At 43.2% G+C, this 22,782-nt stretch overlaps 1 protein-coding gene across 1 annotated transcript in view; it reads right to left on the reverse strand.

Annotated features, from left to right (window-relative positions):
* The window catches only part of LOC135243685 (unconventional myosin-XV-like), a 36,723-nt gene extending 14,444 nt beyond the window's left edge, over positions 1-22,279 (reverse strand). The window contains 35 exon segments of the mRNA XM_064315674.1: positions 12-76; positions 541-795; positions 1,897-2,020; positions 3,207-3,298; positions 3,585-3,700; positions 4,146-4,337; positions 4,702-4,774; positions 6,286-6,464; positions 6,600-6,835; positions 6,918-7,013; positions 7,232-7,362; positions 8,040-8,121; positions 8,281-8,334; positions 8,473-8,605; positions 8,835-8,947; positions 9,652-9,769; positions 10,245-10,369; positions 10,461-10,506; positions 10,774-10,928; positions 11,149-11,226; positions 11,343-11,468; positions 12,258-12,389; positions 12,478-12,573; positions 12,726-12,849; positions 13,481-13,539; positions 16,980-17,093; positions 17,405-17,566; positions 18,100-18,213; positions 18,968-19,031; positions 19,265-19,368; positions 19,818-19,908; positions 20,896-20,970; positions 21,422-21,531; positions 21,660-21,723; positions 22,121-22,279. Of these exon segments, the coding sequence (XP_064171744.1) occupies positions 12-76; positions 541-795; positions 1,897-2,020; positions 3,207-3,298; positions 3,585-3,700; positions 4,146-4,337; positions 4,702-4,774; positions 6,286-6,464; positions 6,600-6,835; positions 6,918-7,013; positions 7,232-7,362; positions 8,040-8,121; positions 8,281-8,334; positions 8,473-8,605; positions 8,835-8,947; positions 9,652-9,769; positions 10,245-10,369; positions 10,461-10,506; positions 10,774-10,928; positions 11,149-11,226; positions 11,343-11,468; positions 12,258-12,389; positions 12,478-12,573; positions 12,726-12,849; positions 13,481-13,539; positions 16,980-17,093; positions 17,405-17,566; positions 18,100-18,213; positions 18,968-19,031; positions 19,265-19,368; positions 19,818-19,908; positions 20,896-20,970; positions 21,422-21,531; positions 21,660-21,723; positions 22,121-22,203 (3,981 nt within the window). The 5' untranslated portion in view covers positions 22,204-22,279.
* Between the last annotated feature and the right edge of the window lie 503 nt (positions 22,280-22,782).

Consider the following 22,782-nt stretch of genomic DNA (forward strand, 5'->3'; position numbering starts at 1 on the left):
AAGCTACAGACCAGAATAATGGCTTGTTGGTTGATGAGAGCTTGCTGCTGCTGATCCATCACACTCTGCTCTGACCCTGAGGAAAGAGACGACGGCTAACCTCGTTACCTCATTGAACACGTCACATCACTCTCTGGCCTGTTTAAGGGTTCAGCCTGTTCTCAGTGAATACACATACGCATGCACACATGCACGTACGCACACACGCACACACGCATGCACACACACACACACGCATGCACGCACGCACGCACGCACACACGCACACACGCATGCACACACACACGCACGCACACACGCACACACGCACACACGCACACACGCATGCACACACGCACGCATGCACGTACACACGCACGCACGCATGCACGCACGCACACACACACACATGCACATACGTACGTGCACACACACAGGCTAATAATAACACTAACACTAATAACACAAATGAGTTCGTCATACCACTAATCTCTGCCCATGCAACATCTGTCCTCTAATTTTGGGCAGGGAAACAGGACAGCAGAATGAGCTCATTCATACCTGGAACAGCGGGCATTCCTGGTACAGCTGGCATTCCCGGCATTCCTGGCACAATGGGCATTCCTGGTACAGCGGGCATTCCTGCCATTCCTGTTGTGGCAGGCATACCAGGTGTAGTGGGGGTGATGGACGTAGCGGATGCAACGGGCGTGGCAGGCGTAGCAGATGCATCGGGTGGGCTGGGCGTACTGGAGGCTGTTGAAGCTGCTGGCATTCCTGGCATTCTGCCTCCCATTACAGGCAGTACCTGCACAGCTGAGGGTTACACACAGGTCCCAAGGTCAAAGGTCAGACACTGAGTACTGTCCCCAGAGTCTACAGTTAGAGTCAGACACTGAGTACCGTCCCCAGAGTCTACAGTTAGAGTCAGACACTGAGTACTGTCCCCAGAGTCTACAGTTAGAGTTAGACACTGAGTACTGTCCCCAGAGTCTACAGTTAGAGTCAGACACTGAGTACCGTCCCCAGAGTCTACAGTTAGAGTCAGACAGGTCTGTCCCAGAGTCTACAGTTAGAGTTAGACACTGAGTACTGTCCCCAGAGTCTACAGTTAGAGTCAGACACTGAGTACCGTCCCCAGAAATTGAACATATATATACGACATATATATACCATGGTTAGTCTTACAAATATTCAAACATTGAAACGTATTAAACTGGCAATAATCTTATAATATTATGTTAAAAAGCATATCAATTATTTATGATGGTAGATGAATCAACATCAATCTAAAAAGAAATGTATCACTATAATTAAGTGCACCAAAATTATACAAATAACACCAATATTTCACCATAATAATACACCTTGCTGTCAGAACATGCACATGATTTAGAAAGAAAGACTACTGAAGCATTATCAAATAGATTACCATCCCGCATGAAACTGCCCTAGAATCCTGAATCGGGCCATTCCCGTTTATTACTGCAATCTTACTTCCTGAACACACTTGTGACAGATTAAATCCGTTCTGAACTCTGTCTTTCTGAACATACGGTCACAGCAAATTAAATCTGTATTTCTGAACATATATGTTTGTGGTGGATTAAATCTATTTTTTAGAACACATATTCACAGTGGATTAAATGGCCTTTTCCCTTCACAAATTCAGTTTGGCGCAATCACCAAAATAAACAGACAGGAATTTTGTTTTTAGAGGGAAAAAAAATTCGCTCCTGTACTTGTTTTAAAAACGTAAATAGGAACGTTTTTTGTAATCTAGGTGTACGGAGATGGCTGAGCAGGTAAAGACGGGCTAGCGTAGCTGGGTCTGGACGAGCTCCACACTGGTTGGGCTGCATGCATTATTCAGAGCTGAGCTGAGCTCCAGGGGGACAGGCCACAGGCCAAACTCACCTCCCGGCATCGGCGCCTGGGGGTGGGACCCGCTGGGCCCGGCCCACCCCCGCTCTCGGCCGTCCGCTCCGATGCCCCCGGCTCCCTTCATCCTGCCGGACACGCTGGCGGCTTTCTCCCGATCCTTCCGGAAAGAGGCGCGCGGCGGTGAGGAACAGAGGACGCCTGCGGTGACCGACCCGGCGGGAAATCAATCTGTCCCCGGGAGAGTACCTTATACCCCCTAAGAGATGCATGCCTTCCTGCCAAAACTGACCAGGGGGGCGAGGAGGCCAGCACTGCCGCACAACCCACCCCCACCTACATACACATACATACAAACCCTCACACTCCCCCCCAACCCACACACACCCTCACACCCCCAAGAACCCTCAAACCCGCCCCACCCACACACACCCCTCGCACCGCCAAAACCTCACACTACCCCACACCCACACACACCTCACACCCAAAACCCTCAACCGCCCCACCAACACCCTCACCTCCACACCTCCCTCCCCCCAACCACACACACCTCACACCAGACCTCAACCCCCACCCAGACCACCTGCACTCACAAAACCCTCACAATACGCCCCAACCCAACCCCTTGCACGCCAGAAACCTTCACACCCCCACACACCATCCTCGCACCCGACCCTCAGACCCCACACCACCCCCGACGCAACCGTAGTCACTCCTGTGTCAGGTGACTGAGATGGTGGCCCTGCAGGACCCAGACGCCCTGGTGCTCTGAGTTTGAACTGTAGGGACTCCCTCGTGTATGAGCTGTGATTGTAGCCCGTCGCTCGGCGAATGAGCGTCAGAGCTTGCGGGAAAGATGATCCAATCAATCAGCAGGACTAAGCGAGGTATCGCATCACCAGTCGGCGCGGGCCGCCCCGTAGCAGAGGCGGATCGGGGTCACACAGTTTCCCCGCTCTGATATTTGGTAGAGCCCCGGTCAGGGGGCATTACGGTAACTCGGTAATTTAATCACCCGCCCGCCGCTGGGGTTCGAGTGTTGACAGAAGCGCTGTGAAGCACGCGAGTCCGCGCACGCACACAGGACTAAACGATCCATGCGCGGGGCACACAATCACCCTGCACTCCACAGGCCCTTAGAACGCCCTCCGGCAGGCGTGCACGAGCGCTGTACCTTTAACCGCCCCCGACAGCCCGCTCTGTGGAGTCATCAGCACCTCATACGAATGCCATTTATAGGATGCGTCTTAATTCTTTTCAAATGTAAAAGTGAACCTGTAGAGAGAAACATTAGCAGCGTACTGAGCTTTTAAAGTGAAAACAGGCAGGATTAAGTTGGGCCTCACCCCACTGCCATCGGAGAGCACCGGGTCAAACAGGCTGTCCAGATAGCGGTCCATGCCCTTCTGGGTAGGGGCCTCGCTCAGGCTGTCTGACTCTACTGGAACGGAATGAGTCAGGAGAGGCAAAGTGTTGACTTATATTTCAATGTTAGGCATTTAGCAGTCACTCCTGTCCAGAGCGACTAACACATCTTACATTTTTTAGTTATACAGCTGGATGTTTTCTGATGCAATTCAGGTCAAGCATAGGGTGTGTGTGTGTGAGTGTGTGTGTGTGTATACATTTATTATGTGGTAACAGTGCAGTGCAAACCATGTCTAGAAATGTAATTTAATGCACCTGTGCGTGTGTGTGTGCATGTACATGTGTCCAGGCCTCACCGTGGCTGAAGTACCCATCTGAATCAGGCAGACTGGAGCTGGGCAGGGTCTGGTGTCTCCCAGCATAGGAGAGGGGACTATCCTCATCTGACTCAAACCCACTCCCAAGCATAGCTCTGAGGATGCCAAAGAAGAGTGTTATTAATCTCAACAGCAGACACCATCATTCAAACAGTGCTGAATTCAACAATACAAGCACATTCCTGATCAAATCCAGTTGCACCTGTCACTGGAAATGTTTATCTGGCTTATAAATTTCCCAATGAGCTTAACGATTTATTATGTGACTACAGTAAAGTGCAAACCATGTCTGAAAATGTCATTTAATGACAAGCACCCAAGCTTTTCTGAAGTGCAAAGACAAAAGAATGAAAAGAGCCTTATTAAAGTACAGTAATCCAATGTAACTTATTCTCTTTCAAATACCCTTATGGCATTTGTGTTTAAAAAAACAGCTACACCAACAACATCTGAAACAGGCAGTAAGAGCCACGCAGTGTGTAAAATGCTTTAGAGGCGCAGTGTGAAGGAGTGTGGCACTCTGCAGGGTCACCCACGCACAGGCCGGCGTTGGGCCTGGTCCGGGACGGCCCCTCAGAGGAGAGGACGAAGTAGGACTTCTGCCTGGGGAAGTTGGCAATCAGCTCCAGGTCAGAGATAAGGTCCATGACATAATCATGTCCCGCTAGCTCCGCCCACTGACCGTGCTCCTTCATGAAAACGGAACAGCCCCTCCAGCCCTCCGACACGCCCCTGCAGGGTCACATGACCAGTCATCAGAGTGAACACTGGGGCCATGCCAGAATCAGCACACTTGCCTACTATTGAATATACATGTTGAGTGCACTGAATGAGAAAGTTAAGTTGGCAAAATTTTAGTGTACTTAAAATTCCAGGATGGTATACTGTACGTATTTCCAGGGTTATGCTGATCTTCAGGAGCATGATTTTCAGGAAATAAACAACCATTTAGATCCCATAAATATGATGTGCATCTTCTCTTTAAACATGAGGGCTGACATTTTTCGCTGATGTTTTTCTTCAACAACAACAAAGACAAGTGAGCATGGCTGTCCAAGGGCGGGGCATTTTACGACAGGAGGGGCGGGCGCGGTACCTGTGCTGCAGCACGTCTCCAGCAAGGTCCTCTCCGCTGGTCCAGGAGTGCACAGGACACAGGAAGGAAGTCCCTGAGGAGAGCGACAGTCGCTAATGTGAACAGAGGGGGGCGCTGTTGAGCTTAAAGTACAACTGGTGAGATGTTTCTATCTTGTTTTTCACCCTGTGTGAGGTGTCTCCTGATCCCAAACTAACAGACTGAACTGTCAATCACAGACTGTTCTTTCAATCAGTGCAATCAATGCACTCAAATCAGCCATTAAAAAGCTCAGATGAATGTACAATCACAGCCGTTAAGTCGTCCAAAAACAAGTTCAAATGAATGTGTAATCAAAGCATTGTATCATCTTCAATTAAAAAGTTATAATGAATGTGTAATCAAAGCATTTAAATCATCTTCCATTAAAAAGTTACAATGAATGTGTAATCAAAGTATTTAAATCATCTTCCATTAAAATGTTACAATGAATGTGTAATCAAAGTATTTAATTTGTCCATTAAAAAGTTAAAATGAATGTGTAATCAAAGTATTTAATTCTTTCATTAAAAAGTTAAAATGAATGTGTAATCAAAGTATTTAATTCTTCCATTAAAAAGTTAAAATTAATGTGTAATCAAAGTATTTAATTCTTCCTTTAAAAAGTTATAATTAATGTGTAATCAAAGTATTTAATTCTTCCTTTAAAAAGTTAAAATTAATGTGTAATCAAAGCATTTAAATCTTCCATTAAAAAGTGTAAAGTAGACACACTGGGAACAAGACGTCTGTAAATGACGAGGTTAAGCTACAGCCACAACAGAAAATCTACTGCTTCACACAGGCACTGCTCAGGGAACCTCTGCATCCTGAGGATGATGGGCACAGATGAGGTGGTGGATAGTGTTACACGTTACCGCAGCTGCTACATTAATGAGAGGAGTCCAGTTCCATTACCTCACACCTCATTGCCTTAATAGTGAATAAAGGGATAGATCACGTTCTGGAGTTTAAAAAAAAAAAAAGAACGTTTTCTGTTGGGCCAGGCAGCGTGATGAAGGAAATTTTAGATACTTCCAGAGGTTTCTGGTGGCCTGTTGGCTTCATAATGGCGGATAAAAGCATTCAGGAGTTTGAGGTCTAAAGCAGCGTTTCCCAACCCTTTTCCTGCCGAGGCACACTTTCCAAATTTGCGGAATCTCGGGGCACACCACTCAAAAGTGAGTGGCATACTGATGTCGATGTGACGTGTCAACAGTGGGCCTAAAGTGTTCTTTTGAGGTTTCACTTAACGAATATGCATATTAATTGCATTTATTTTGGCTTTTGTGAATGGGATTTGTTCTTTTAAGTTTTTTTTAATTCATTTGAACATTAAAAATTTTTACACGGCACACCTGACGGCACACCAGATTGCCACGGCACACCGGTTGGGAAACACCGGTCTAAAGCAAGAAACTACACTTCAAGAACTCCAAAGCAAAGTCCAGCTTGTACAATTATGTTTCCAGAGGCTGTACATATAAGCAGATTTATTAAGTTACTTTTCTTGCTTTACAGCACTAACCCCTGAATGATCTGATGCTTGGTCACCAAAACGCTCACCGTCAAAGCAGTGCACTTGGAGCACCATGCTTGCTTTTTTCCGATTGGCCGTCCACTCCAGCAGAGACAGCGGATAGGTCCGGGCGGTCTCGGGACCATGCTGGGATTTCTGCATGGCTTGGATGAGTCTGTGCTGGCACATGGCCTGGTAGCCATCGCAGCCGTAATCCGACACAAACCTGCCAACATCCGGGAGGGGGTGGGGGGGAGGGGAGCAGGATTCAGGCTAGTGTTCTGCATCTGTGTTTGCGTACTTACATAGGGTACAGTATGTTCCAGGCCTTAACCCTGAGAAAGGAGGGTGCAGTTCTTACTTCAGGAGGTACTTCTCCATCTTGGCGGACGGGGCGAAGGCGCTGATGCACCCCAGCAGCAGGAGCCAGCCCCTCTCCGCGTTCATGGGGTTGCTGTTCCTCCACACCTGATTGGCTATTTGAGAGAGGATCTCGTCCCTTAGACCCGGGGCAGACAGCCCTTTCTGAATGATGTAGTTCCCAAAGAGGTTCTCCTGGGCCCCGTTCAGGTGGGGGTCACCCATGAACCTCAACACCTGGAGCACAAAGCAAGCAGGGAATTAGACATTCAGGTGCCTTCAAGTTTACTGGCAAAGGGGGACCACGTGGGGCTCTTACCATTATGAACGCACTGAGAGCTTCCTGTCTCAAATTCTCCTCCACACGGGTCAGTGGCATCTCCAGGGGGGCAGTAAGCATCCCGAATTTAGGCTCCTGCAGATCACGACTGAATTGGTTACATACATACATACACACACACACACACACACACACACACAATCTATATCAAAACACATGCAGCTTAAATCACATGTTATATATATATAATACCACATGTAGCATAATTTACAGGCTATAAATTATATGATTGCATGTGTAGCTTAATTTACAAGCTGTAAATTATATGATAGCATGTGTAGCTTCTTGCTTACCCTGAAATGGATTTGGACGTATTTTGACATGGGGAAGTTGTTGATGTCCAGTGGCAGAGTGAGCTGCGGGCCCAGCTGTATGCTGGGGGCTTGGACCAAGGCCAGGCAGTCTGAGTGCAGCTCAGTGCCCCCTTAACAACAAACAACCCAAACCAGATATATATATATACAATATACTGCCAAATACAAAAACAACCAAACACCAAATACTATATATACACAATAACTGCCAATACAAAAACCAACCAGATAATATACAATATACTGCCAAACACAAACAACCCAAACCAGATACATATACAATATACTGCCAAATACAAACAACCCAAACCAGATACATACACAATATACTGCCAAATACAAACAACCCCAACCAGATATATACACAATACACTGCCTAATACAAACAAGCCCAACCAGATATATACACAATATACTGCAAAATACAAACGACTCTATTGCAAACATGTACCATTTATTCTGTCAAATATAAACAACCCTATTGCAAATATATACTTTATATTCTGTGTAATGCAAAATCCAACTGCATTTCAATAAAAATACAGCAGATACCAGTTCATTATAATATAGAAATTATTATTTTCATATGCATATCTAATGCAGCTAACTTATAGAAGATAGATATATAGACAGATATACATGTTTCCTGACTATAAGGTATATCTACAAGTACGTTTTGACATTTGAGTTCAATCTGGTGTTTGAGTTAGATCTTTGGCATTTGTAGATGGTTGTGTGCGGTCACGTTGGTGAGTCACTTTTGTGAGTGAACCAGGTGCACACTGACCTGCTATAGCCTGCAGTAATGCACCCAGGTCTGCAGGAATGACCAGGTGTGTCACATTGATCACTTCTCTCCTGCTTAACTCCTGCAAGGACATCACATGACACATTTCAAGCTGAAACAGTTTTAAACAAACAACCATTTTGAAAAAGAGCCATTTTGAACCAACACAAGGCATAGAACACATGCGACCATTACGACCCACGCGTTACCATTCACACATTACCACCAACACTACCATTACCATTTCTCTTCTCATCCTTTCTTCTTCTTCTTGTCTTCTTGCCTCAAATTTCAGCTGAAAAAGATGAGGTAATTATTGATGACAATACCATGGCCATGTTAATTAAGATTATGAGCACATACAACTGACTATACTAACTCAACAAAGATAAAATGGCAACTGTGACCCTGAAGGTGGGCAGGGGTTGCATACCCTGATGTATCTCTTGCGGTTGATGTACATTAGGATGAGAGAGCGGAACTTGACCAGGCTTGCCCTCATCTTCACATAACGCTTCCTGCAAGAAATATGAAGGGGGAGAATTTAGGAAACATGAGAAACATGAAGAGTGGAGAGGTAAGGGGGTTCTAAAAAAGCAGTGGTGTGCTTAGCGCAATCCCAGAATTCCCTGAGAGCCAGAAGAGTGGCCTGATGACAGTGGTGGGGCGGGTGGGGAGAAGGGGCAGAACCTGTGGCGGGCGGGGCAGGTGGGGAGAAGGGGCGGACCCTGTGGCGGGGACTGGCGAGGAGGCCCGGCAGTGGGCAAAGCGGGCCTGAGATTTCATGGGAGGAGACGAGCGTGGACGAAGAACATGCGGGTGTAGCGCTGCAGCGTGAGAGCAGCGATGTGCATCACCCTGTCCCTCTTACTCTCCAGCAGCTGGTGCACCTCCTCCTTAATGAAGATCTACAGCAGGGGCATTAACACATCGCCAGTCATGCACAAACAAATGACCAGAGTCATACACAAACCAATGCAGCCGGCATGCACAAACAAATGGCCAGAGTCATACACAACCCAATGGACCAGTCATACACAAACAAATGTGCTGAGTCATGCACAAACAAATGGGCCAGTCATACACAAACAAATGACCAGAGTCATACACAAACCAATGGACCAGTCATACACAAACAAATGGACCAGTCATACACAAACAAATGCACCAGATTCATACACAAACAAATGTGCTGAGTCATGCGCAAACAAATGGGCCAGTCATACACAAACAAATGTGCTGAGTCATGCGCAAACAAATGGGCCAGTCATACACAAACAAATGCACCACAGTCATACATAAACCAATGCATCAGAGTCGTGCGTAAACCAATGTACCAGTCACGCACAAACAAATGTGCCAGAGTCATCAATACCATGTCAATTTTTGGTAAGAATATGGTTTTTATGTATGATCAGTTACCCATAACTCAACAACCAATATAAATGGATCAAACAAAAGTTACAAACAAAAGGCAAAGGTAATGAAAGTCTACCACTGGCACATGACTATAAGGAAGAGTATCATCATGTGTCAGGGTTTAGGGTTAGATGCCATGCCAGTTTAGGGTAGAACAGAGGCTTGATATACAGTAAAACTTTCCCATGCCCACCTTTGTGACGCCCACTTGGTAAGCCCCCTTCTTGAGGGGGCAGATTTTACTCAGCATGATGACGCAGTTTTCTCCATCTGGTGGGGGAGGCTGCTTCAGGCCCAGCAGGGCCTTGTACCTGGAGAGCACAGGACACCCCTGACCCCACAAAGAACAAACAACCCACCCCCACACACACCTGCACAACAGTACAAACACACAGGACACCCCTGACCCCACAGAGAACATACTTATGTTAGTGGTAACCAACCCTGCTCCTGGAGATCTACCATCCGGTAGGTTTCCATTTCAACCCTAATTTGGCACACCTGAATCTACTAATTAGCACATCAAGAAGATCTCTAGCTGTTGAATGAGATGTGCTTTGTTAGGGTTTGAGAGGAAACCTATAGGATGGTAGATCTCCAGGAACATGGGTGGTTACCACTGATTTATGTCATTTTATTGCAAAATTTCTCTACAACCTCTACATCTTTGCGTTTGAATCTGCTAAAGATTCTCTCTATGTCTTTCTCACACAAACTGCCATTAACTTTCCCCCAACATTAAATCCATCCGCATCATGCTCTTTCTCCTGAGGGTTGGCCTCATACCTGTTCAGGAAAATTTCAAACGGAATGCGGACAGGATAGCCCTCCTTTCGGATACGGACGGTTTCCAGAATCCCAGAGTAATGTAGCTGAGCGCTGACAAGCTCCGTATCAAATATGCCGGGCTCCTGTAAGGACGGATAGCGCAGGATGACTTCCATCATACTGCCATGTGTTATAGACGCGATTTTTAAATAACCTATTAACAAAGCAAAATACCTTCTTATTGTTTGGCTTTATGCAGCGTACAAAAAATGGGTTGCACCTGAAGAGAAAGAGAGGCAAACAGTGATGAGTGAAAGTGTGAAGTGGAGAAGAAATCAGTTTTTCCATATTACTCACTTAACCTTGCAGGCTCCAGTACTGGAAGATATCTTACAATATTTTAATGTTCTTACAGTGCTGATGTGAGAACAAACCTTCATGAAGCAAAGAATGGCCAGCACTGACAAAATGCCTTGGGTCACTTTAATACATTTTATTTTCCAAAATCAGTAAGGTTAGGCTGGAGAACAGAGCGTAAAACAGAGACCTCTCCATATTCTCCACCAGCTCCAGCAGGGACTGCTGGAACTTGGCGGCGGCGGTGGAGGGCTGATGGCGGCGCGTCACCGTGCTGCTCTTCCTCGCGTGGGTCTTCTGCTGGCTGAGGAACTCCGCGTGGTTCGCAAAGAGATTGGCCACCATCTGAGGAGAGCGCAAAGTCAAGGGGAGACGTTTCACCGGTTAGCGCATCACACAGGGGTACCTGCAGCAGGGAGAGGTGGGGCCATGTGGCCCTGTATGTGAATAATGCCTAACTGGGGGCAGGAAATACATCCGTGGGCTTTTGTTCTTTCATCACCTGCAATCTGAGAAATGGATGTGTGTGACGCCCCCCTCCCCCACTGCCTCCCGACCACCTTACCTTGTTTTTGCTGTTAACGAAGAGATCAAGAACTTCTTGGCGAACCTGATCATAATTTTTGTCCAGAAACTTGTAGACCTGCAAAGCATTTCCAGAACAGAATGCTCAGCTACAGTGAAACACTGAAAGGGCATAAGAATTTTTTTACACGTCAACTGAAATATTTCAGCTGATATTTACGCATTCAGATCTACCTGATAGGTGACTCTTCCTGCATAGTGCTTAATGGTGAATTCGGGGAGGGGCATCTTTGGCTTCGAGTAAAGGGGGTTGTTGCCATGGTGATAATGACACTTTTGAAGGAAGGTGTGGTCGGTTGCCTGGTAACAGATATTGTATTATAGAAACACTTTTCAGAGATCAAATAAATTTGAAGCAAATAAATATTACTGAATTCTTACCAAAATCATGAATACGAAATACAATTACTGGGATCTTAACAAAATACAAATATTACTGAGATCTTAACAGGGTGAATGAGAGGCATCAATTGTAAAGCGCTTTGGATAAAAGCGCTATATAAATGCAGTCCATTTACCATTTACCATAACAAACATATAAATATTACTGAGATTTTACCAATCATACATAAACCAATGCACCAGAGTCGTGCGTAAACCAATGTACCAGTCACGCACAAACAAATGTGCCAGAGTCATCAATACCATGTCAATTTTTGGTAAGAATATGGTTTTTATGTATGATCAGTTAGCCATAACTCAACAACCAATATAAATGGATCAAACAAAAGTTACAAACAAAAGGCAAAGGTAATGAAAGTCTACCACTGGCACATGACTATAAGGAAGAGTATCATCATGTGTCAGGGTTTAGGGTTAGATGCCACTCTGGTTCAGGGTAGAACAGAGGCTTGATATACAGTAAAACCTTCCCATGCCCACCTTTGTGACGCCCACTTGGTATTATTACGGAGATCTAAAGTGGCTTGCAGTGTTATTAATGTTTCATGAGGGAACACACACAGCACAGGATTTCACAACAGACTATTAATTCAGCCAATTTTTTTCCTGTTGGTTTTTAATTTATACTGAATGGGTACTAAAACGAATGATCACTAATAAAAGGATTTTGACACACAAATTGAGTACCTGAGGGAACAAGCTCTGGTCATCAAGGATTTTAAGTATCCCATGAGGCTTTGCTGCGATGAGATCAATGCAGGCCTGGTTGTCACTGAACTGCATTTCCTGCCATGCGATCTGCTCTCGGTTGTATTCATCCTTGGGATGACAGCAACTATTGTGATGTCATTTCCTTGCTATAACATACACAATGACCAAGAGGTAAATTAGATCAGGAACCACTTACCTGTTCTTCCTTGAAAATGATCTTATTGAAAAAGCATTGGAGATACTCATTGGCATAATTGATGCACAGTTGTTCGAAGCTGTTTAACGTGAGGTCCTGTACAGATGGGGCGGGGGGGAGGCACAGGTTTGGTGGTTACAGAGAGCAAGTGTGATAATGTTTAGACTTTATATAAATATTCCTCCAAACACAAAAATGGATCACTTGTGCAAAAGGAAGATTTTTAGACATAATGGAAAATGGATTACCTCAAACCCATAAATATCCAGGATGGAGATCGACAGGGCCTCATTCTTCGGGTAAACCAGCCTGTTGATCCTGTCGATGAGCCAGTTGAACAGAAGGGAGTACAAGATCTTGGCAACTGCATCTCTGGATTTAAAACAGAAAACAGAAATCAATTAACTCTGGATTTACCCCCAAACAGAATAAAATGGATCCATATCTCACAATTGTGTCTTTTTTCTACTATATACCCTGATCAAGGTTCTGTTTTCTTCCTCTTCTATATAGATTTTTGTGTTAGTGTTGTTTACAATATCGGCAACATAGTACTGGACCTTAACAGGATCTGTATGTTTTCTAGTAATTCAATAAAAATGAAAGTAAAAAATTCTGGATTTACCACAAACAAAAAATAGAAACAAATGAACTTCGGATTTACCCCCAAACAAAACTCAATACCAATTAACCTTTTAATGACACCCTTCTTGCAGAAAAAAGAAGTCAGATGGAGGATGGCAGTGCTGTATAATGGATAAAGAACTAAAGGTTGCAAGCTTGATTCCCAAGTAGGAAACTGCAGTTGTACGCTTGAGCAACGCACTTAACCTGCATTGCTTTAGTATATATCCAGCTGTATAAATGGATGCAATGTAAATGCTATGTAAATACAAGTTGTGCAAGTCACACTGGATAAGAGCATCTGCTAAATGCCTGTAAAGAATAGTAAAGATGAAATTGCACAAAACCGAAATTGAATTTGAGACAAATAGTTATTTACCTGGCATCGACAGCACTTTCCACAGTAAGAGGGGTGAATATCTTTTCTCTCATTGCTTCCTAAAGGAAGATAAAGAATAAAATTCACCAGCACAGCACAGGCATACTGTATCTTCACCACTCTATCATACATTCTATTAAACAACAGGCAAGTTGAGAGTTACGGTAAAGATGACAATGAACAAATATGTTTCCCTTCGGAGAAACCATCGTCTTGATTTTAACTTTTTATTTAATTCCCTTTAAGTGTGGGGGCGAAATTTTCTATTCAACATGAAACACCGTTCAAAAGAGTTTAGCCAAAATTCTTGTCATAACTGAATTGCCAGTCACATCTATCAAATCCTATTAAAATCATAAAATGTTTTGCTGGTGTCTGAATTCCAAACAATCAATCAAGTATGGAATTATAAATTTAATAACATTTCAGGTTTCCTGTAAATGCGAGGGAAACTTGACAGAGTTGCAACGCAAGCAAGATGTACACCATCACAACTGTTTTAGGCTCTTTGGGGTTATAGGCAGTGAATCGCTGAATGACCATGCAGGGAAACTTGTTTATGAAGACCTGCAGAAAGCAGGACTGGCTCTAAAGGAACTGGTGAATGGTGCGATCATCACGCAACATCGCTCCCCAGCACAGGTCTGTGGCTCCTGGCTGTGGTAAAAATTAACAGCACACGGGATTAGAAGTCCCCGAGATACTCTATCAACAGGCCAGTGGAACTGATACAGTCTACACTGAAAGGCAGTCAACAACACCCCCACCGTTTGCTGATGTAAACACAACCTTCGACATCACCGGCCACACTTAAAGACACTGATAATCCCTTCGGTTGACTGTATAATTAGAACCGCATCAAGAATTGCTACAGAGACGAACTGCATGAAGAAAGGGGTACATCAACCACCCGTTATCCAATGCAGACCATAATGTAATACATTGTAAGCCTGCATTTAACGCAGTCAATAATGCAATCAAATGTGTGTATTGAATGCAGTTAATAATTAAATATGATGTCGGGATGTATTTGATGCAGTTAATAATGAAATATGATATCAAACGGCATTCAATGCAATTAATAATGCAATATGATGTGTGTACTTAATGAGGTTTGCTCAAGCAATATGATGTAAGGGTGTATTGAATGCAGTTAATAATGCAATATGATGTAACGGTGTAGTCCACAATGTGGTTAATAATGCAAGATGATGTAAGGGTGTATGTACTACACATTCTGAATGTCGAACTACATAAAACATTGAAGCACTCTATTATTAGTATCCTTCTGGTGCTGTTGCAATAAGTGTGATCAAATTATCATTGAGATTCACTATGCTAGAAAAAAATGATTAAAAATAATAAAAAAGTAAATAAATCAAGGACGCCAATGTGTGGCTCCACAAAGTATCCTGGCTCCAAGCTGCAGCGTTAGTGTTTTCCAGCTTTTGTCGGATAAGGTGCACCTCACAGCATTAGACACCATCCAATCAAACTGATTCAAGGAAAACATGTTTGACTGGCTATCTCTGGTTACATAGGAAGGGCCTATCGGCCTAATTAGCAGAATCACCTAAATTACATTGCGGAGGCCGCTGCCCGGTATCGCAGTCCCAACACCATGACGACACACGCTGCCACTCCACACAGCAAGATGCGCTGTGAAACTCTCAACACCAGGATGCTGAAGCTCTAAGCAGGGCATGTTCCTCAGCATACAGAACTTTTAAATAAAGTTTTATGAAAAAGCCTGGAAATATTCTGCACCATGGAAGCATGGAATACAGCACAGCAAGGAGTACGTCTGTTCTCCTAGGTGATCTCAGGAAGAAGGATCTGAGCAGGATTTTTTCCCACCTGTTCCAGACTGGGCACTGGGGGGCCCTAACAGGGAGATAATCACTGTAAGCTTTTCTTTGGTTTCTCTGTCATTCTGGACAGAACAGAGTGGGGTGTGGCAAACAGGTGGAATGAAAGTGTCTCTTGGATGTACAGTTGGAAAGTATGACCCTGGATGCTGATCGTGGAGGTAGAAATGTTCTCTGCAGGGACTGCTGGTCAGGTGATCCAGCCACTGATCATTTTTACAGGACAGTTTCAGTCGAAGTATTTTGTGCAAAAAAAGCAATACAAGCAAGCTGGACATGAGTTCAAGCATTTTGTTAAAAAATATATTGCACTCATTGTGTAATATCCAGAGAAGTGATAGCCAGGATTATTTCTTTATTGGCATTTATACAGGGGAAGAAGCTTTGTTAATGAAAATCTGAAAGAAATGAGATCCTTTAAATGCTGTGAAGGAATCTGTACATTATCTGCAGCTGTGGCAAAGTGAGTATTGAGATGAGTCTTGCTGATTCTCGGTATCACAGAGACATTATATTATTTATACAGAATGTGGTAAGGCTTACTACGTGTGACTCAACGTCTTGAATTAGTAACACATCTGAGCATTTTGAACTAGTAGCACAACAAAAGTGAAGATACTAACTAGTGTGGTGGTGTACAGCTGTGTGCAGAGCATGGCGGAGTGTTGTAGTGTATAGCTGTGTGCAGAGTGTAGTGGTATATATCTATGTGTAGAGTGCTGTGGAGTGTTGTGGTGTATAGCTGTCTGTAGAGTGATGTGGTTCATTGTTGTCTGTGGGGTGCTGTGGAATGTTGTGGTGTATAGCTGTGTGCAGAGCAGTGTGGGCTATTGTTGTGTGTAGAGCAGTGTGGTGTAGCTTTTTGTAGAGTGTTGTGGTGTAGCTGACTGTAGAACGTTGTGGTGCATTGCTGTGTGCAGTTTGGCATGTTTTTTCTTTTTGTTTTCTAGAATGTTGTGGTGTAATAGCTGCCTGTAGAGGAGCCAGCTGAGGTCTGCGGGTGTCTTGTTCTGGCCAGGGTGTCATTGCGATGCAATAATGAGACCTCCTGGCAAACACAGAGGCCCAGAATAACCCTGATTGGATTTCAGCTGTTACCATAGTGCTGCCTTGGGGGGGTTTAGTTTGGCACCATTGTTCGTCTTTGTACGGCAGGGAACTTCTTACCTATCAGTTGTTGAATTTTGTTTCACGTTTCAGAAAATTACATGTAAAACATTGTCTGGGGTAATGATTTTTGGCGAGACGCCCGAAAGGGGACTTCTCTTTGGAGTTCAGCCCAGGGCTGGACGAAATAGCCTCCGTCAGACTCGCAGACAGTCAATATTACTTCAGTTAAGGTTTTTGGTGAAGCAGGAAGACCATAGATATAATAATGCTATAAACTCTGGTACTCTGGTACTACTGGTATTACTGCTACTAAAAAATGCCTCAGGCTGTGTGAAAATGATGTTTGCATATTTCCTTGGTAATATTTTAAAATGCAATGTATTGAATTGAAATAAATGGAATACATTTAATATGACATTTTAAAACTGATTTTTACAATGTAATTGAAATGTTGTGCTGGCAAGCACAAAGGAAATGCGGCCCCAGCTTAAGTCCAGTCAGAACAGCGCTGAGCCTCTTACCGTGACTTTGAAAGTGATGGATTTCTGCAGAGCCTCAGGGGAGATCTGGAGCAGCTCTGCCACCACCCGGATCTCCCGAGCACTCACAACCGACGCCCTTTCCTGGGAGTCCGCCTGCGGGGAAACAGCGCACCTGAACACACCTGTTCACTGCACCTGTTCTCAATCAAAATCCCCCCAAACGGTGGGGGACAGATGGATGGAGCCTAGCTAATCAAAGCACTCCACTCCAGCGCTCTGAATATCATTATTATTATTATTATTATAGAGCTGAAAAAAATAAATGTCCTCTAAATCACAGGGCACATCAACCAACTTTTCTCCACTTTGATCAGAATTTAACATTTGCACATTTCTAATTTGGGGAAAGCGTCCGAGCCACTTCAAAGACAACGGCGGGACACAGTCGGAATTGGCGACGGTACCTCGTATCTCTCGAAGAACACATTCCCCAGGTGCAGAATGGAGGACAGGACCCTGAAGATGCTGTCCTGGTCTTGGGCACTGAAGTGGAGGATGTCCATGGCGCTGAGCAGCCGCAGGAAGTCATCGGCATCGCTCTTCCCCGGGATGCTACAGTTACCCCCCTGAGGAGCACGCAAACAGCCAGTTTATTAACACGCAAACGGGCAGTTTATTAACACGCAAACAGCCAGTTTATTAACACGCAAACGGCCAGTTTATTAACACGCAAACGGCCAGTTTATTAACACGCAAACGGCCAGTTTATTAACACACAAACAGGCAGTTTATTAACACGCAAACGGCCAGTTTATTAACACGCAAACGGCCAGTTTATTAACACACAAACAGCCAGTTTATTAACACGCAAACGGCCAGTTTATTACACAACATTTACTAAGTCACTGTGCACATCAGCATTCAAATGTTACGCAGTAAAACAAACCATTACTAAATTGTAATAATTTCCATATTTTGACTGAACAGACTCCTCAGAATTAGGATTTTTTTAAAAGAGATGTTTTTCATACATTTTCTGACATCTCAAAAAGGCCTTCCATTGTATTGCACCTGTCCAGGGTAAAGATGGCGAACAGACACACTGCCAAATGGTGGAGGTATAAGAAGCCCAATACTGTACAGGCTCTGTCAGACTCACCTGATTAAGGTAATAGTAGGTCTCCGCATCCTGAAGGTAGAATGACTCTCTCTGCTGGGAAGGGAGGCCTGCCACCATCTCATAGAAGATGTGATAGTTTCTCTCATCTTTGGCCTGGGGAAAGGAGGATATAACATGTGACCAGCTGTGGTCACTCTGTCCGGAAAAGCCAGTGCTTTGGTCTTTTCTTACTGAGCTCAGCGATCACATTTCAGCAGCCTCTGTCTGTTTTCCATGGCAAGTGACATTACTGTGGTCGCACTTTACTAGAAGTGTCTTCTACAGCATTTGTAATACCTAAAGTGCTACACAATGCATCCTAAACATCTAATATATATATATATAATAGGGATATTATAAAACATCATCTGGCAAATGATGTGTCATTTCAAATAAGCAATGTCATACCACATATGCTTAATAACCTTTTGTCAGCGTTAATAAATGGTCATAATGAATGGGGTATGCTTATGATAAAGCTTATGGCCTAAAATTTATAATGGTGCTATGGAGACCAACTCACTGTAATATTCCTTATACTACAAGCCCCAACCAGAATGTCAGACAGAAAAATAAGAAAAACATGAGTTGGCCTAAAATATAGACATATATCTCACATTTATTTGGTCATTTAAGCAAACAATTAGGCCGAAAATGGTGAGCATTGTTGGGCTGAATGGCCTATTCTCGTCATTATGTTATGTTATGTTATGTCATGTTATGTTATATCTCATTACATAAGTCAACAGTTACCGAAAACCTAAGTGATGTTCTCATCCTGGCTAGGGAGACGTAATGGAATTGTAGGCTCACTGATGTTCTTAGGTAGAGAGCAGTGCGAACTTTAGATTCTTTCTGACATGCTCACCTGAAACACAATCCTGGACTTCTCAAGGAGATACTGTGAGGTTATGGCACCACTGATCACACCCCTGTGGTGAATAATGTAGAAAACATAAAATATTTTTAATTAATCTTGGTACCCTGTATAGTGGAACACACACTATCTTGGCAACGGTTTGCATTTTAACCGTGTCTCACAGCAGATAATGTTCTGACCACACGGTTACATCTGGTTGAATTTAAATTGAGAACAACTCCAAATTAATTCAATTTAATTTGCATTACTGCCTTGTAATGGAAAATAAAATAAGACAGCACTTACCCCTCCAAAAAGATCTCCACATATTTCCCAAATCGACTTGAGTTGTCATTCCGGACAGTTTTGGCATTCCCAAATGATTCTAACAGGGGAGCTGCTTCAAGAATCTGTTAACAGGATGGTGAGTGAAAACATTACTTTTGAGACATTCCCACCAGTAACTGAGATATAAATATGCAAACCACTCAAGGACAGTGCTGAAAAGAAATCACATTTCACAAAAGACCAGTTGCTAATAACATTTAAATGCATATTCGTCAATCAACAATTATCACACAGATTAATGATTGGCTGGTTGGAACATTTGGTGAACACTTGAAATATGGAAAGATCTAAAATAACTGACTCCATGCACTGGTGTAGAACACAGAATTGATGACAGGGGTCATGCCATATGAAATATGCACACACCAACAGATCTCAGGTTCAAATACAATACCTCAATCTGAGTCAGTGCACAAGAGGACAAAACACAAAAAGAATATGTTTAGCAACCAGACAGCGATGTTCCATCTTCCAAAGTACAGCTCTGTTTGTTTCTGAATGTTGGGCATACCTGATGCGTAATGTCACCCTTGTGGTGAATAGCAGCTAAATATCGCAGGACAAGCTTGGTGGCTTCAGTCTTGCCTGAGCCACTCTCCCCACTGAAATACAGTCAAAAGAATCAACCATGTATGGAGGAAACCCACAGAAATGCACACACATACGTACATGCACACACACACACGTAGACACACACACACACACATACACACACACAAGAAATGCATCAATCCCCCCCTATTATGTAACGCAGGTGAGGAGACTCAGGCTGTAACATCATTTCAGGCGATGGAGAGCGACACACTTATGTATTACATTTCCCCCGGTCTTTACGGAGAGCTTGATCTCTGTAAATGTTCCCATTGACTGTATAATCAGGGAGAGAAGTGAAACCCGACGCGGGAATGCCGATGCCGTGCCAGCCGCTCCGAGAGGCCGCGGGGGTGTGCATTTCACACGGCGACCGGATCCGGCGCCCGGGCGACTGGCAAGGACACCCGCGGTCTTCCCTTACAGGTACCGCCGTCAGGAACAGGGCTTAAATATTCCAGTCGATCGGGCGGTGTCAAGTAGAGTTGATGTCGGCCGCACGATACGGTAAACACTAGAAGGGTCACTGCTTGTGTGTCACATTAATAATTTGGGGGATCTCTTAAATCCACACTTAGGAATTTATCGTGGGGAAAATGTTCATGGAACTAACTGAGGTGTTTGTTTCGGGTGGTCGGTTCAAACACCAAATCAAGCGATTAAAGTTCTACTTTTATGTGGAGCGCTGGCTTGGCTTGGATACGTATAAAATATTATTGTTCATTTAAGATGGCAAAAAATTTATTTTAAGAATGAAATTTAGAAATAATTATTTTACTTCCTTCAAATGAAGAATTAACAAACTAAAAAGAAAGCCCAATGACATTTAATTAAAAATATGTTTATATTTTTATTGGAATTTATTGGGGCATTGATGTAGGAAAAATTATACGACAAAAACAAATATTGATTTGATTTGAAAAAGTTTTAATCTGGACAAGCCTATGTAAGATATCTCCGATTATAATATATATTGAGCTACTGTCATCCCAAATTACCTTATAATAATGCACTGGTTCTGTTTGGCATCCTTCATTCTAGTGTAAGACAAATTTGCAATCGCAAACAGGTGACTGCAAAAAGGGAAAAAAAGAAACCAATTTCAGGTTATATTTCAGATTAAACAGCCCTCCTGCCAATACAAAGCACGATATAAGCTATCGTTTCTTAGTCAGTATTTGTAGACTAATCGTTACAATTTCAGAATGGTAACTCAGAGATTTACTAACAACGCACTGTACAGTGACCTGCTCTAAATAAACAGCCCTCACCGCCAGCCTTTCTCTAATACGGTCATCTCAGAAATCACCAGTTCTGAGTATCCGGAAAGCCACTGAAATCTTTTCAGGGTTTAATAACATAACATAAGAACTACAAAGACCTGCATACCTATGTCCAACTTTGAAAACACTGATGGATTGTCTCAGACACGCAGAAGTGGCAACCTTGCATAAACAGGAAGCTCATGTGGGCGTGCTGATAGTCCACATGCAGTAGGGAAGAGAAGCCAGACGGCAGACTCACGGAGGGTTCTCTCCCAGGGTGTGTCCATCGTACTGCAGCACCACGTCGGTTCCGTAGATATTAAACATCTTATACGGATTTACGGACACCAGGATGCTGCCGATGTACGTCTGAAATATAAACTCACGTTTTACATTCCGTGATCTACGGTAAAGCCACAAAGCAGTATACACAAATCTAACATTATCACGGGAGGAGAGAATTAAAAGTAACAGTATGTAATTGTTTTTTAACTCACGTATATCAAATCCCGTTCAAATCTTTTCATCAAATTTAGCAGCACAGAACCCTCATGTAGCTCTCTGAAAAAAAGTAATAATAATTAACTCCAACACTATTGTACTGTATATTGCACTTGAAAAATTCACACCATGCAGTGCAGGCAATGATTTACCTAAAAGATAAAGGCAAAGAAAACATAATAATAAATTACATTACATACTGAAAACAAAATTATATATTTTTTATAAAAATATAAAAAACATAATGCTGATCCTCATTGAGAAAAAAAACTGAGATCCACTTTGACAAATTCAAAAGCCCTTACAAAAAATATCATGTTGAAATACAGGGTTATTGGGCTTGAAAATTGGGCATGGGATGTTTGGGAAGGTGATAATTTTGGACTGAAGTCCAAACGGACAAAACTAGAGCCTTTAGGGGTGTTATTTTAACGACAGGTTAAAAAGTGGGACTTACTGCAGCTGTGTCATGTCTTCCACCCCATCCTGCTCATTCTGCTCTCTGTGCCCCATTGTGGGCAGACTGCGGATGGAGAACATCTGCACAAAAATATCACTTTAATGGGTGGAGAACATCTGCACAAAAAATATCACTATTATGGGTGGAGAATATCGGTACAAACATATAACTTTTATGGGTGGAGAATGTCTGTACAAAAATTAACCTTTTATGAATGGAGAACCTCTGCACTAAAATATAATTTTATGAGAGACAGGGTGAAGTATGTGTACATATATGCATGCATACTGTACCATCAGACATATTTAAGAAATTAAACTATAAATTGTACTATAAATTAGCAATAAATAAATAAGCCAGCACAAACAAATCATCTTGTACACCATATATTTTGCAGCTTAGTGTGTTTTCTCTCCGTGACTATGTAAATAAACACTTTGTTTCGGCTGCAGTGGCAATGAAATTCCACACCAGTGACAGAATACACTTCAGATGTTCCTGGCTAATGTGCCCGGATGACCTAGCAAGGAGTAACTATTAGGGGGAAAAACAAAGTGTTACCACTCTGGTAATTTTTGTTGTCACAATTTCTTCCATTGTTTGCAAACTATTGTTTTCCACATCAAAAAATCCACTTTTACCAGATATACCTTGCTTTG

This window comes from Anguilla rostrata, chromosome 17 (assembly GCF_018555375.3).
Source record: "Anguilla rostrata isolate EN2019 chromosome 17, ASM1855537v3, whole genome shotgun sequence".
NCBI lineage: Eukaryota > Metazoa > Chordata > Actinopteri > Anguilliformes > Anguillidae > Anguilla > Anguilla rostrata.